A 15,721-nucleotide genomic window follows, 5' to 3' on the forward strand; every position below is an offset into this window, starting at 1 on the left:
GGAAACATGCTGAAATGAACAGGAAACATGCTGAAATGAACAGGAAACATGCTGAAATGAACAGGAAACATGCTGAAGTGAACAGGAAACATGCTGAAATGAGCAAAAACTAAGGTAAAATTAGCTAAATCAAGCTAAAATGAAAAAATATATATCTAAAATGAGCAAGAAACAAGCTAAAATGAGTACATGAGGTGGAATGAAACTGTGTACTCAAGGTCCCAGTTACACCCAAAAATGGCAAAGAAAAATATAAAGTATAAAAAGAAACGGTATACAAGGATCTAAGATAAACACTAATAATTTAAAATAATACAGTACATTAAGAGTGTTAACTTAGACACTAAAACAACAATAAAAGAATCAAAGAGAGCAACGATCTTGGAGGAGCTGAGGACGTCTCAGTGAATTTAAATTTAAAGTATTTTACATGGTTTTATAAAGAAGCTGTTTTTGTTTTGTTGGATTGTCGTCATCGTTCTTTGTTAAATCAGGTCTCGCTTGTAAAGAGGCTCAACCTGTACAAATAAAGGTTGGATTGAAAACTGAAAAATAAGAATGAGTAATAGTGTCAAAAAATCTGCAGAAGAGCTTTCAAACGAGGAACTAATGCTGACTCAGCATTTATACAAATCTTTTTTCATAAAAGACTACAAATCGGCCATTTTGGCTGCAGCTCTTCAGCCCCTGCTCCGTGCACGCTCACTCTGCTCCTCTTGGTTGAACCCTCCAGGATCACTTCATATTTCAGACTTTCTTTTCATCGCGACTCCCTCCGATCTGCTTCGGCTCATGGAAGCTCATGGTGGAACTTTAAGGTTTCGTCGTCACCTGAAAGGCACTCGGATGACTCACCTGGTTATCTACGATCGGTTGCTCTTCCCTTTTTCTGCTCGGGGACATCGCCTTCAGCTTCGCCCTGTCAAACATTTAACCCCGTGGAGCTGAGTGCACGACACGCAGCTCATTCCGCGCTCGGCGGCCGAACGCCTGTTAAAACTTGTCCGGCTGATCCAGTGCCTGCAGGTTTGTGGAGCTTAATGTCTCGGGAGAACATCCAGTTCAGAAACGGTCCAGATAGATGAAAACTCCTCGATGTTCAGTCAGCCCCGACTGAAGAGTAAATGCCGCCTGTCGGGGCCTCGGCGACTTGATTCAAGTCTAAGTGTTGGAGTTTTCTCATCCGGTGAAGGTTTCTGCTGCCCTGCATGGAGCTCCGTGGACTAGATTAACCCGTTGGAGCTCTGGCTCCGATTCATGAGCTGCTTTTATCATTTTTACTGACAGACGTTTGTTAAGTCTTTCAGTCGACAGAGCAGCTCAGGGTCAGCTCGGTGACTGCAGGGTGCCCAAACCATTAACCCTCCTCCACCGTGCTCGACAGTCAGCGAGCTGTGGTTGGTTTGTCACTTTTTCTGTTCGGTCATGAAGAGTGGTGGAGAAAGTACTCAAACACTGTACTTAAGTAAAGTACATGAAAAATGTAACTAAGTACAGTAGCAAAGTACTTGTACTTAGTTACATCCCACCACTGCATGTAAATGAGTCCTCGAGGCTCAGCGAGACTAACGCGTAGAAACAAAGGTTGGATTAAAACTTAATCCTAAATCCTTCCACAGCTTCACTGGTCAGGTTCGAGAACGACAGAAGTTTACGTTTTTTCAGGTTCCAAACAAACGTCAAAGAGAAATGATAATTATTATATTTTTGTTTATTATTTGTACATTAATTAAGTTTATTGAGATGTTTCTCATATTGTTACCATGATTTTTAAACATATTTAGATTGTTTTTCAAGGGGGAGTGGTGGTGCAGAGGTTAGAGAAGGCGGGCCTGTGATCGGAAGGTTGTCGGTTCAACTCCCCGTACCGACAACATAAAAAAATTAATGTAGGTGGGAAACGTGAAACACCCACACCTGCCTCCAGCCTCATTTGCTCCACTCTGGGCCCTTGAGCAAGGCCCTCAGCCCCCACCGTCTGCTCCCCCAGGCGCCCCAGATGCAGCTCTCTGCTCCACACAGACGGCTGTGGTAGCTCAGTGGTCGGTGAAGAACATCTGGAGTAAAAATAATTTAAGTTTTCATGTTTTAGTTTGCTGCGGCGACCCCTGAAGAAGAAGCAGCTGGAAAACAAAGAAATAATAATTTAGATTTTTCATATTGATCATAATTTTCTTGTAAGATGTAACGATCCAGACCTGCTTCCTCTTTCATTTGATATAAAGTTTTTTTGTTGCGTTACTAACGCCGCGGACGCACAACAATTATGAGTTCGACCGTATATTTTTTAAACTGTGTTTTTTTTTTCTGTATTTACTTTTAGAGTACGTCATTGTGTAAAAATAGTTTTTAAAAACTAACTTCCTGCGTTGTAGCGGACATTAACAGCAGCAGGTGTAAAGGAGCAGAGTCCAGATGATAAACCTTGTGGAAGTTTATAAATGTTTTTAAACACCTGTAAAAAAAAAGAAGTTTCTGCTCTGAGGTTTCTGAATGTTTTAGACAAAACAAAAGCTGCTCATGAAGTCCAGTTACAGCTTTTTTCTTTCTTTGTTTCTTTTCTTGGAACATTTCGGTTGAAATCTGGAACGAGATCACAGGAGCCTCAGCCGAGGTGCATTTAAGGTCCTCTCCGCCTCAGGACGGTTTACAGCGTCAGGCTGGCGGTGAAGCACGTGGGCGTCCTTTATTATCCTTCAAAACAGCGAGGTGTTTGAACGCTGCCCACAAAATTACACGCGAGGACACGGAAAAAGGGAAACCAGCTAGCGAGGATGTGAAAGCTTGTCGCTCAGACGTGCTTGGATCAGCCTCACCTCCACCTGAAGCTCAGGAGCAGATCCTCCAAACCCTCAGAGTTCAGGACGACGTGGTGAAATGTGAAGCTTCTCTGTTTGCGTATTTCGTCCTGAGGTGTTGCAGAACATGGCAGCAGCTTTAGGTTTGATGCTCAGACACTTCTCTTCTTGGAAGTAAGATTGTTCCTGATGGTAACTCACGACCACGAAGGCCTCCAGGGATCCCTGAAGGCCAACGTCACCTGAAGTCACGCAGACACGGAAACTGATGCCAGGAGAGGAAAGCATCTAAAAAATGGGGTTCTCCTTTTATATACTCGTCTGCTCATGAATAAAATGCACAAATGAAAAAGAAGAATGTGCAGAGCAGGTGGAAGAGAGTCTAGAGAGGTGAAGGTCTGCTCTGCAAAAAAATATGGATTATAATCTCAAACGACAACACAGCGTGGGTCGAACGTGCCAAAATTATCCCCACTTTATAAAATCTCTCTCTTAAAGGAACTGAAAGCTCATCGAAGGATCTCGACCAGGAAGCTGCAGAGATAATCTGCGGGCCCCTCACACTGGAGGGCCCATTAACAGACCCAGAGCAGAAAGTTTCTTTTATTGTGTTTATACGACTCAAACGTCTCAGTCTCCATCTGCACGAACCCAACGACTGACGCTGAGCGCGTTAATGATTGGCCTGACCCTGGCTGCTGGGGACCATAAACCTAACACACACACAACAAATGTTTTTATTGCCTAAAACATGCACTTTACACTGTCAGTGTTTTATTTTCTTACCGCATGTTGTTCTTCTTCTGGTTTAGTTTGAAATTCAAATTAATGAAATAATGGGATTTTTACACAAAGTTAGTAACTATAAAACCAGAAACACACATTCCTGACCTCTGAAAATCAAACCAAGTTCATTAATGCAACACACTTTGAAGAAGCTGAGGTTAAAATTAAAACTCAACTAAACCAATAAGATGTTATTATCGTGAGAAAATTTTCTTCTTCCTCCTTTTTGTTGTCTCGGGCGCCCTCTGGTGGTCGACCTCTCTCACTGCACGGCATCTGTTCAGATCTTATATTTTTAAATTAGGTTTAATTTTAAGCTCATCTCAACTGTGGCTGAAGTAACAACCTCCTGTGTGAGTTTTATTCCAGCTGCTTCAACTGCAACTAATTAGTGTGAGCTCAGAACATTTTCTCGTGATCTAAAGTCGGTTTGGTCCAGAGGTGGAACCGAGACGGACGGAGGACTTCATCAGGTAACTCCAAACTGTTCTGATTTATTTTTAATATTTTTCGTCCCAGCAGCCAGATTGTCTTAGAAGTGGCCTTAACAGACGGGTCTCGTTTTTTTTATTATTATTATTTTGCTTTAGAATTGATTTTAAGCTTTTATTGCTCATGTTTAAATGGTCTTGTTTAGCTGATTTAGTAGTGTTGTGAGTTTTACAAGACCTTAAGGTCAACTAAACCATTTTTACTGTTTGTCCTAAAGTCCAAGCACTAATTTTGGGGTGATCGGGCCTTTTTGGCTGCACCCAGACTGTGGAACCAACTTCCTCAAGTCTTGGGCTCCGTCACTGACCTGGACCTGTGAGGTCATGGGTGTTTTCATGGTTTCTGGTCCTTAATGTTATTTATCATTTTCAGCCTCTTGTTTGTGTTTTCTCCTCATGTGGTTCTGCCTCCCTCATCGCCTCACCCCAGGTGTTTGTCATCGCCTCTCGTTAGTGTTCCCTCTACACACCTGTCTGTCGTTTCACTTGTCCGTGCGTTCGATGTCTCACCCTCGTGTTTCTCTGCTTCTTGCTGCCACGTCGGCTCCTTTTTGTTTTCATTTTGTAAATAAATAAGTTTTCTTTTTTAACTTTTGAGTTCTCTGCCTGCGCCTGAGCTCAACACTCTACAAACATGATGGAGCCTTTTTAAATCTCAAATGTAAATCGAAATCTGTCCAGATGACCTGTCTTAACTTTGTTGGATTTTTTTATTCTAGATTTTGGAGCATGAACTTTTTATTCAGGCAGGTCTTTTGTGGCACGCTGGTATTATTATTATTATTCTTACTGTTCATTTTACCTTTTCATTTTGTCAAGAGCTGTTAATTCATTAATTTACGTTGAACTCAGATTAAAACAAACAAACAAATATTTTCTTATGACTCATCTTTTAGTTTGGCTTAGATTTAAATAGATCGTCTACTTTTACTGTGCTTTTAAATGTATGTTTTATCTTTTATTATTCTGTGTTTATGTTCTGAATTTGATACAGTTGATCACATTCTACTACAGAGGCTTGAATATTATATGGGGATTACAGGAACGGCTCTAAATTGGTTTAAATCATATTTATCCGATTTATTCCAGTTCATAAATGTAAATGAATCTTCTTCTTATACTAACGTTAGTCATGGAGTTCCTCAGGGTTCAGTGCTTGGACCAATACTTTTTACCGTAGGTAAAGTTATTAAACAGCATGGGATAAACTTTCATTGTTTTGCTGACGATACAGTTATATATTTATTATATATTTCTATGTTGTCGTATTCAGAATTGCGACGACTTCTGTTGTGACTTGGTGCAATATGAATAAACTGAATTGAATTGTTGTCTGGTTTGACTGTAAAGTGTTTTGATGATCCTCAGCTGTTTTAAACATGCCAGATAAATATAATTAATTGACAGTTTGCAACTTGACAAACTTTGAGTTTTCAAGGCTTAAAGCACAACATCTTAACAAAATACTGCCTGAAGCACAAGCTGTTTTACTTTTGAGCATGTAGTCACAAAATCTCATGACTAAAACTTTTAAGCTGCTGATTTGTTGCTAATGGCTCTGCAGAACAAACGGCGCTCCGCTGCTGAAACGAATCTATTAAACTGTTACAAAGTGCTGGTGTTGTACCAGATGTTGAGTTTGCCAGTAACTCTAAATGAACGTTCAATTCCAGATGTCCGTTTCTCCTGTGAGTCACTTGGTTTATCCGTCTGTTTACACTGAGAAAGTACAATATAAGAAACAACACGGGCGTTAAATTGCACCAAAAACATTTTTTTATTCTATAAAAGAAGAAGGGAGGGAGAGGAAGGCAAACTCATCACAACTGTACAGAGAAACTGACTTTTAAACACCATGAGTCACAGTATCAAAAAGCTCACGTTTTCCTCGCTCGTCTTTACACATTTGTTCTGTACAAATAAAAAAAAAAACTGGAGAAAATATTATTAATAATTGTATTATTATAACTGCATTGCACTGAGTAAATATACTACTGGCCCATAAGGTACTGCATTCAGTAGGAAAGACCAAAGTTTTGGGTTTGTGTTGATGGGTCGAGGCACGGACACAAACTTCTGTCCCACTCCAGGTCTCAGCAGGGAGACGCTCGGTCGACACGTTTTACAGGAAAAGAGGTTTTTTAATGAAATACTGAACAAATAAAACCTGAAGCAGAAAATAAATGTGTGTATAGATTTATCCTCAAGTGAACTGGGTCCAACATCAGTGCCACTCTGCAGGTTTACATCAAACAGGTTCATCCGCTGATTGTTTTCATCATTGTCTATTCCTAAAATAACATTTTAATGAGCAAAATGGACGTTAAAATACAAAACTTATCTCATTTGTTTTCTGATGAGACTCTGTGTTTCATCGCCATCAAGCCAATTCAGATTCATCCTGTAAGACGTCTCTGCCTCAGTCATGATAAAACGCAATGCTGGATCGTACAGAAAAAAACAAGACTGAACTTTTTCTCCAAAAGCCGCTGTTACGTCTGTTCTTAAACAACAGAAATTGAATAGTTTTTGTGTGTTGTTTTTTTTTTTTAGTTGATAAACAGAAATCAAACGTCAGCTAACTGAGGGAGACGCCATCTGAGGAAATTCAGCAGCAACTGCAACATTTTTTATTCTATGGGTCTCAAAGCTTTGCTGCACACATGGAGCCAATAAACTCTTTTAATTTTAAAAAAGCAATAAGCAGATTTTGAACAAAATGACGCTGCTGTGACTAAAAAAAATAAACAGAAAAATGACCAAGCCTTGAAGAATTGGTAAGTGGCGGCCATGTTGGATTTTGTGAACAGGGCTGCTGTTTTCTTCAACTTTTTAATTCTAACTTTAATATTAATAAAAGCGTTAATATGTTTTATGAAGGAGGAGTCAGGAAGTCTTATGAGCTAAAATGGAAAGCGCTACAGAAGCACCTTTTTTTTTTCTGTTTGTCAAAAAGACGTTTCATCAGATGTTTTGTTCAGCTGGTCTGTGTGGCTGTAAAGGACTGAAATAATTCTCAGTAAGTAAGAAAACTAGGTAAGAAAATACATTTACAACAAATACCACGACTTTCATTTAATGAGTCTCTGCTGAATGCTAGTCACTGCAAGTGCTAGCATGCTAAAGCTATGTAGCATCTGTATTTTTATTATTATTATTAACTTGGCTTTCTCTGTTCAAATCTTACTCTAGTATTGTCTTTGACTCATTTAGTAGAAAATATACATATATTTGAATTTTAGGTTTTCTTTTAAAACTTTCAAGAAAGTAAAAAGCAACAACTTTAAGCTAACTTCCTGTTTAGCAATTTTTTTTTAGCACTTCCTGTTTCTTCTTGGACTGACCCAAACCAACAATGCCTCATATTTAATTGTTGTTGTTTTTTTTGTGTTTGTGCATGAGACTGAAATAAAAACCCCGTTTAATCAATTACAATTTAAAAAAAATTATCCGTGGGGATTTTTTTTAGCATTCTGGGACACCACCTGTCGCTCTCTCACACACGCACGCGCACACTAGAAGAAAAGAAACGACGCTATTCTCCATGCAACACAAGTGTGCACAACACAAGTGGGACCATTTTTTAAAAATAAACTACGAAACAAACATTAAGTTTGGAGAAAAGAAAAAAAAAACACGAAACAAAACACAATTCATAAACCAACGTAAGATTTTTTTTTCACATTGTCTAGTCAGTGTTAAAAATAGAAATTCACCCGTTACATTAACTCTGCACTTTTTGATTATATACATTTATGTACATGGGTTTCTTTTATTTGTCCTTTACGTCTTTATCAACAGTTTACAAAAGAAAAACTTGCAATCGAACGCATATACTCTTCTTGAAAGATGTGCTTAGTAACTTTTTTAATTTTAATCTTGAAGCCGAGGAGAAGAGGGAAAACGTCTCGCTCTGCTCTGCAACACAAGCGACTGAATAAAGTTTTTATTGTTTTATATCTCTGTTTAAACCCGTCTCTGAAGATAAAAAGTCAAATGAAATCCAGTGACTGTTTGGGCTGAAGGTCTTCTGCTGCCTGAAGTGTCATTTGTGTTGGAAACGGCGACAACTGCATGGTTCTTCCAAGGAACACCTTGGGGTTCGTTCCTAACGGGACATTTGGGGACGATCAAAGCAGGTTTTTCTGATCACCAGGTGATTTCTGAGCTCCTGCTGGTGTTTCGGTCGTGATGGCTCTGCTCTCTGATCGACAAAACGAGCTTCTGCACGTCCTGACGTCCCTTTTCAAAGGTCACTGTGAGGTCCAACTACCACCGACTTCAGACCAGCGCGTGGAGCGAGGTCTGCGTTTTTTGCATAATCGTGTTCAGCCCAGATCAGGGGGGCTCAAAGAGAAGCCCACCAAAGACTTGGGCACCGTGGGTTAGAGAGCAGGGCCGGGGGACGAGGTCCGAAACATCTCAAGTTTGACTAACGTGCTGATTCGAGTTGAAGATCCAGTTCAGAGCGGACCCTCGGTGTGGGAGGAATGCCAGGGAGGAGAGCTTAGTTTCCCCGTGGTTTTGACCCTGGCAGCCCCACAGATCCTGCCAGAACCTCTGAGAGACGCCCAGCAGCCTCTCTGGATCTTAGTAGCGTCCAAGTTGGCGCCAATTACAAACGTATGAAAACCAGAACAAATGGTGCCTGCTTTTAAAAGTTGGACACGTTTTCTGAATTATGGGAATGTTCTCATGGCATCAATGGCTGGAGAGTCCTAAATATAAAACATTTTCCATCATTTTTAAAAAAAAAAAGGGTTTAAATACTTTCTTTATCTAAAATTTTACTTTTTTTCTGTTTGGATTTGGAGCAGAAAGCCCAGGCTGCAGACGGGACTCTCACTTAGAGCTGTGCTTGTTTCCCTCGTCTCAAATAATACGATTAAAACGAGATTTATTTTATTTAATTTAAAATTGGGCTAAAACTGAAGTCTGCGTCTCTCAGTGGTTCTGGTGTCGCCCTTACACACTGAATCCAGTTATTAAGGCTCAACGGGCAAGACGTAAAAGTGCCCGGAACACACACTCGTAAAAACCTTCTATTTGGATTATGTGATTTTTATCTCAAAACAAACGCGCACACACACACACTCTGAAAAGCTCCCGGTTTTCCCTGCTGTGTGAAAGTTTTACCTCCCAAACGGTTTGTGTTGCCAGTCTTTTTCAGAGCCTCGGAAAACAAAGTTGAACGTTTTTTTTCTTGTTTTTTCTACAAAATAAAGTTCAGAGCGGCCAACCTGGCAACGAAGAGGAAAGAAAAAAAAAAACATCTGTGCACTGAAGGCCTTCTCTCTCTCTTTTTTTTTTTTTGTAAAACACCAACAACTAAGCATACAAAGCAAATACTGTTATTAAAGAAGGATCAGAAAGGTGTGCACGAGGGGGCGGAGCAACAGAGTCACTGATGCGCCGAAAACTAGGTAGTCTTTAGAAAGTCTGCTGTCTTGTAGCTCCATGTACCGGGGGGTGGGGGGGTCGACGTCACTTCAGCTGCTGAAAATAAATAAACGGACTGATGAGCCGGGTCGGTCGGTGTTTGAGCCCAACCAGCACCGAACAGAAGCCTGCCGGTACCGCCTCCTGACTCCAGCCTCCGTCAGCGCAGCTCTTACAGAACTTGGTCCGACAACTTAATGAACGTTTCTATAAAGAAGTGAAAAGAACATTTTCAAAGACGGTTTCCATAAAGAAACATCAGCAGGGCTGTAGTGTTTTCAGTTCATGGGGAGGAGGAGGCCCTCGCGGCTGCGCTGCACTTCGGCTGCTTTCAGCTTCAATTACAGCATTTATTCGTATTAATGTAGTTTTTGTTTTTTTTGTTTTTTTGACGATAAAATTGGTTTGAACTCGGCGTAGACGTCTTCAGATCCTGAAAAGGTTCCTTTAGCTGCTGGAAGCATTTTCAGGGAGTTTCTTTGTTTCTGATCAGACCCGATGTTGGAAAACTGAAGAGCAGCTGAAGTGACGCCCGGGTGAGGGTTTGAAATGAAACGCTCCTCCTCTCCTTCGGATGGATTCATGAACGTCCCTGCTGCCGAATGCTTTTCAGTCCATCCCGTTTCAGAACGGACGACTCTGACGTGTGACAACTGGGTCCAGGGTTGTGCGGAGTGCTGGTTTGAGGAGCACACTGATGCGGTTTATTATTTCCTCCATGCATGAACACAAATGCGCAGTTCCGTGAATCCTGGGACTTCACCGAGGAGAGGAGGAGGGAGCGTCCGTCGTTTCGTCGGCAGATCGGCCTTAAAATCCAGCAGGAGTAAAAATAAAATGTCCAGGAAGCAGCAGAGGCTCGCGTGAGGCGAGGGGCTCCGGCACGCCGACAAACCGAGGGGTCAAAGGTGAGTTCGAAGGAGCGTTCACATCATCACGTGGCGACGGCGATGCAGAGAGAGGTGGTCGGATCGGGAGAAGGAGCGGTCGCACTCGGTGCAGCGGAAAGGTTTGATTCCCGTGTGCTTGCGGAAGTGTCGGGTGAGCTCGTCGGAGCGGGCGAAGCGCCAGGTGCAGCCCTCCCACGTGCAGTGGTACGGCTTCTCTCCTGCACAGACAACAACCACCGATGAACAGAGGCATCTACAACGTGTTGTTTACAAAACGCACCGCTGGCGAGTTTAAACGGTTTCTCTGTCCATGTCTGCAGTTCAGTGTGTAAATGTCTGCTTTCGGCGCTCCTACCTGTGTGTATCCTCCTGTGGGCTTTGAGGTGGGAGCTCTTGGTGTAAACTTTTTTACAGCCTTCATAATCGCACATGTGGATCCGCCGCCTCTTCAGGTCCAGCGTGTCGGGATCGACGGGCTCCAGGTCCATACCCGACCTGAGACACACACAGGAGGTCGATCACTGACGGCTTCACAACCGGAGCCATCCGAGTGTCCCCGTTTTTATTCATTTCTACACAATCGTGTTCTGCAAACTTTGGTTTTATTGGAGTTATTCCCGTATTGAAACATTCAGCTCCTTCTGAAGAAAGAAGCTATAGATTTAGTTTGTTGTAACTTGGACACTTTATTTAAAAAAATACACTGAGAAAATCTGCTTGAGCTACTTGCTCTGTTTTTGTCTACATATTCTCTATTTAGCTTTTTCATACTTTTAATGTTTAGTGTCTTAAACAGTGATTTTTTTTTTTACTTGCATTGCATTTTATGTTTTACTAATGGATGTTTTGTTGTAAATATTTTAATACGGTTTTTAAGACTGTGTTTATTTGTATATTGTCCAGGACGTCCTTGTAAAAGAGATTGATGATCTCAATGGATCTATTCCTGGTAAAATAAAGGTAATTATAAAAAATTAAAAATGTAGCAAACATATTGCTGCTTTAGCTTTTCTTCTTCTTCTTCTTCTTTCAGCTCTTCAGGGGTCGTCTCCACAGTGAGTCATCCTCCTCCATCTCACTCCAACTGCATCCATACATCTCTACTGTGTTTGTTTCCTGGCAGCTGCATTTCTAACATCCTTCTACCAATATACTCACTGTCCCTCCTCTGGACATGTCCAAACCACTGTCCATCCTCTGGACATGTCCAAACCATCTCAGTGTGTCCTCTCTAACTTTATCTCCCAGTTGTTCATCCTGTGCTGTACCTCTGATGATCTCATTCCTGATCTTCACCATCCTTGTCTCTCCTAGTTAGAACCTCAACATATTCATTTCTGCTACTTCCAGTTTTGTCTCTTGTCTTTTTGTCCATGTCTCTGTCTCCAGACCATACAACATAGCTGGTCTCACAACTGTCTTGTAAACTTTTCCTTTGATATTTGCGGACACCCTTTTGTCATTTATCACCACTTTTCCACATCCACTCCATCCTCCCTGGACTCTCTTTCACCTCTTTACTACACTCCCCATTTTTCCTGGACAGTGGAGTTTGCATGTTCTCTCCGTGCATGTGTGTGTTTTCTCCAGGTACTCCGGTTTCCTCCCACAGACTAAAAACATGCATGTTAGACTGACTGGTAACTCTAAACTGTCCCTAGGTGAGAGAGACAGTGAATGTTTGTCTAATTTGTCTCTGTGTGTCCCTGTGATGGACTGGAGACCTGTCCAGGTGTCCCCCGCCTCGTGCACAGTGACTGCTGGACATGTGCACCAGTCCCCGTGACCCGAAAATGGAAGAAACGAGTAAAAGATGGATGGACTGAGTTTATTCCCTTTCGTCCACTGATGTGTTGCCATGTGTCTGACCTACAGTCCAGTCTCCACAGTTTTTGTGCCAAACAGCCGAAAGCTGCAAGGCTAATCAAAAATTCGGCTCTCGGACTTGAAACTGTGACGTCAGAATCTTCCGTTGTGATAACAGAAAACAACAAACGGCTTCTCCGTGAAAACAGAGCACAACTTTTGCTGCGTTATGTTAATTCATGTGAAACGGCCGTTCTGTTCCGGTGGAGGAACAAACTGCAACAACGAGAAAACTGATTTTATTTGTGTTTGTGTCATCTGAGCGACTTTTAACATGTGGAGGAATTTTTCTTGTCCACTTGAGATTCACCTGTTCGCCACCAGGGGGCGCCACATGACCACTCAGTGACAAACAGCAACGCCACTGATCCAATTCCACCATTTCTCTGTGACTTTTTCAAAACCTGTTTTTATTTCACACTTTCTTCAGTTCAACAAGATAAAATCTGGAAAACAAAAGTTATTTTGTTTCTTTTATCTCATTTTTTTCATTGTGCTTTTCTAATTTTATTCTTTCTAAATCTGATCTGTAACAAACCAACGGTGTTTCAATGTTTTTGTGATAATCGTGATTCAAATAAAACTTTAATGTAAAGAGAATAAAAAAAATCTGCAATCTCTCGAGCCGTTTCACAAAGAGGCGTGACGGCAAACTGGATTATGTAACCTTGTTTACATCGCAGTTCTGGGACAGCCCTGCCCAGCAACACACACACACACACTCACATGCATGCACGTGCACACACACATGCACACACCTGTCAAAATAATATATAAAACGACCCACAAACATACTTTTTTTCAAATCAAACAGCGTCTCTCTCACAGATGTGGCAGATTCCAGCCCTGAGCAAACCATCAACACCCACACCCTGAACGAACGGTTGGGTAAGAGGGCCGCGCCCAGCGGGCGTGGCAGCCACTCTGCCCTGATTTTCTAACAAACACGCTGGACACCACCTCACGGTGACTCTGCAGCACATCCTGGGCCTTTCCTTTAGAAGGTCCCCGTGCACCCCAGGACCCCAGTCCTCTACACATGTGGATTTTGTCTCGGTGTTGCGGTCTGGGTGTCCAGCGGTCGGCTCCACACTGGGTTACATAAGGTTATATAAGCGTCCGTGGCCGCGTTGCAGTAATGTAATTAGTCAGGAAGCTGCAGGCGAGGGCGGTGACCCACACAAGCACCAGATTGCCCATAAACCCTGCTTCACTTTAGTCTTTCTCTGCTACGGCCCTGCTGACTTGTGTCACGGCCTCTGGAGCCAGGTGACATCACAGAAACCTGCTTCACTAACGTTTGATTTCAGGAGGTTCCAAAGGAACATAAGACCTGACATATATCAAACTGTGGACAACGCTGCTCTTGTGGTTTTCCAAACATACGGATGTGCAAGAGTGAATTCTAAAACTTTCACTGGGACCGTCCTTCGGAGGGGACACCACTCTCCTTCAGGATTTAACTTCCTGCTTGGGGCTCCAGAGTTATAATACATGTGGATGGACTGAAGTTTAGAAAACCAAATGATGACATCATGGAAACCTCATTCATTCTTTAATAGCTGATGGACAGTGTTGGGCTGTCTGACAACCTTTAAGGGTTAAAGGTGTTTGATCCTGGACACGGAGAGTCCAAAACAACAGTGTTTACTGGATTCATGATGGAAGCAGGTGAGACAAAGAGGAAAACATGTCTGTCCATCCATCCATCATCTTTATCCGCTTCTTCCTTTTCAGGTCACAGGGGTCGCTGGTGCCCATGTCCAGCAGTCACTGTGCGAGAGACGAGGGACACCCTGGACAGGTCTCCAGTCCATCACAGGGACAGAAAGAGACAAACAACCATTCACTCTCTCACCTAGAGACAATTTAGTTACCAATCATCCTAACATGCATGTTTTTGGTCTGTGGGAGGAAACTGGAGTACCGGGAGAAAACCCACGCATGCACGGAGAGAACATGCAAACTCCACCCAGAAAGGTCAGGGCTGGGATTTGAACTGGCAACTTTCTCACTGAGAGGCAACAGCTCTACCAACTGAGCCACCGTGTCGCCCAGAAAAAAAAAAAACATGTCTAGTTCATGAATATTGTAATTTTATATTCTGACAAATAGTTTTCACTTGATCCAGTACGTCCAAATGGTGATGATATGAAACCCTCCATCCGTGCATGTTGTGAGCATAATAACTTGACAATAAGAATCGTGTCAACTTCCTTTTTGTGTGTGGATGCCTCCAGGCCACACGTGTCAAACTCAAGTTGACATCTTATCTGGCCAAGATGATATGTTAAATTTAAAATACTTATATCACTTGAATCTTTTTCAGTAATCTTTGATTATGATGTCGAAAGTGCAACAGGGAACATCAAATGAGACCAATCAAACTCTAGTTGAGGAACCTGCAACCAACAAAAGATGTTTGGTATTTAACTTGGGTTCATGTAGATTCTGAATCCGGCCCTTTAGTTTGAAAAAGGTTTTAATTTTGGCCTCGTTTTGTAAGTGAGTTTAGGCGTAAGAGGGTCCCTATACAAATGGGTTGCCAAGTCAAAATCCAAGATGGCCACCACCATTTGAGGGAACTCTGATTTCTACTTCAGATATTGATTAAAGGTCTAGTTTCCTCAAGGACTGAGGTGGCCGAACATTAATGTGTAGTTGCCACGGCCACCGTTGGCCACCCCCTGGCTGTAGATAAACCTGTTCCCTCCACTCACCGTCACTCTGTGCCGCCTCAGGCAAACAAACAAACAAACAAACAAACACTCTGTTCTTGCACAGTGTACCTTCTAACCACGTGGATATCTTTCACCAAAAATATGAAGGTCTACTCCCAGTTCCTGATCATTTCCAGTCCAGAAAACCTCATCTTGAAAACAAACGCTCGTGATTGAAGTCGGCGACGGGGACATCCGCACACCGCTTGTTTTCTTTACAACTAGCTCTTATTCCTACGTGATTTTCCCCTCGCCTGCTAAAAATGTTTAATCTGCAGCTTTTCCAACAGCGCCGATGCATTTTGAACTAAAAAAAAAAACAAGTTGCTGTGTGAACCCGTCGTCTGCAGCTTTACATGGACTCACTGCTGCAGAAAAGCACGCCGCCTCCACTCACCCTGCTTCGATGCTCTGGGCGCTGAGGGAGGCCGGTCCGGAGTCGGGGCTGCCTTCTGCCTCGCTGTCGCTCTGATACTCCGGAGACGTGGAACCTGGTTTGATCCGAACTGCAGGGACGAGAGGATGACGAGCAGATATCAGAGTTTTAAACAGTTTATAAAACCAAGAGGTGGGAACAGAGACCAGCAGGGGGTTAATTGGAGAATGGCAAAGAGGATTCAGAGACAAAGACCTGGACTAAGTGTGTGTGTGTGTGTGTGCGCGTGTGTGTGTGTGTGTGTGTGTGTGTGTGTGTGTGTGTGTGTGTGTGTGTGTGTGTGTGTGTGTGTGTG

The 15,721-nt window shown here is 42.4% G+C and overlaps 1 protein-coding gene across 2 annotated transcripts in view; it reads right to left on the reverse strand.

Moving 5' to 3' along the window:
- Window positions 1-9,375: 9,375 nt before the first annotated feature.
- The window catches only part of klf8 (Kruppel-like factor 8), an 80,346-nt gene continuing 74,000 nt past the window's right edge, over window positions 9,376-15,721 (reverse strand). For both annotated transcript variants that reach the window (XM_037687782.1, XM_037687781.1), the window contains exons 5-7: window positions 15,388-15,496; window positions 10,760-10,899; window positions 9,376-10,622 (exon numbers count right to left, since the gene is read on the reverse strand). In XM_037687782.1, coding sequence (XP_037543710.1) covers window positions 10,441-10,622; window positions 10,760-10,899; window positions 15,388-15,496 — 431 coding nt within the window. In that variant the 3' untranslated portion in view covers window positions 9,376-10,440. The remainder of the gene's footprint in view (window positions 10,623-10,759; window positions 10,900-15,387; window positions 15,497-15,721) is intronic.

The sequence above is a fragment of the Nematolebias whitei genome, chromosome 14 (genome assembly GCF_014905685.2).
Source record: "Nematolebias whitei isolate Nwh7 chromosome 14, NemWhi1, whole genome shotgun sequence".
NCBI classification, from domain to species: domain Eukaryota; kingdom Metazoa; phylum Chordata; class Actinopteri; order Cyprinodontiformes; family Rivulidae; genus Nematolebias; species Nematolebias whitei.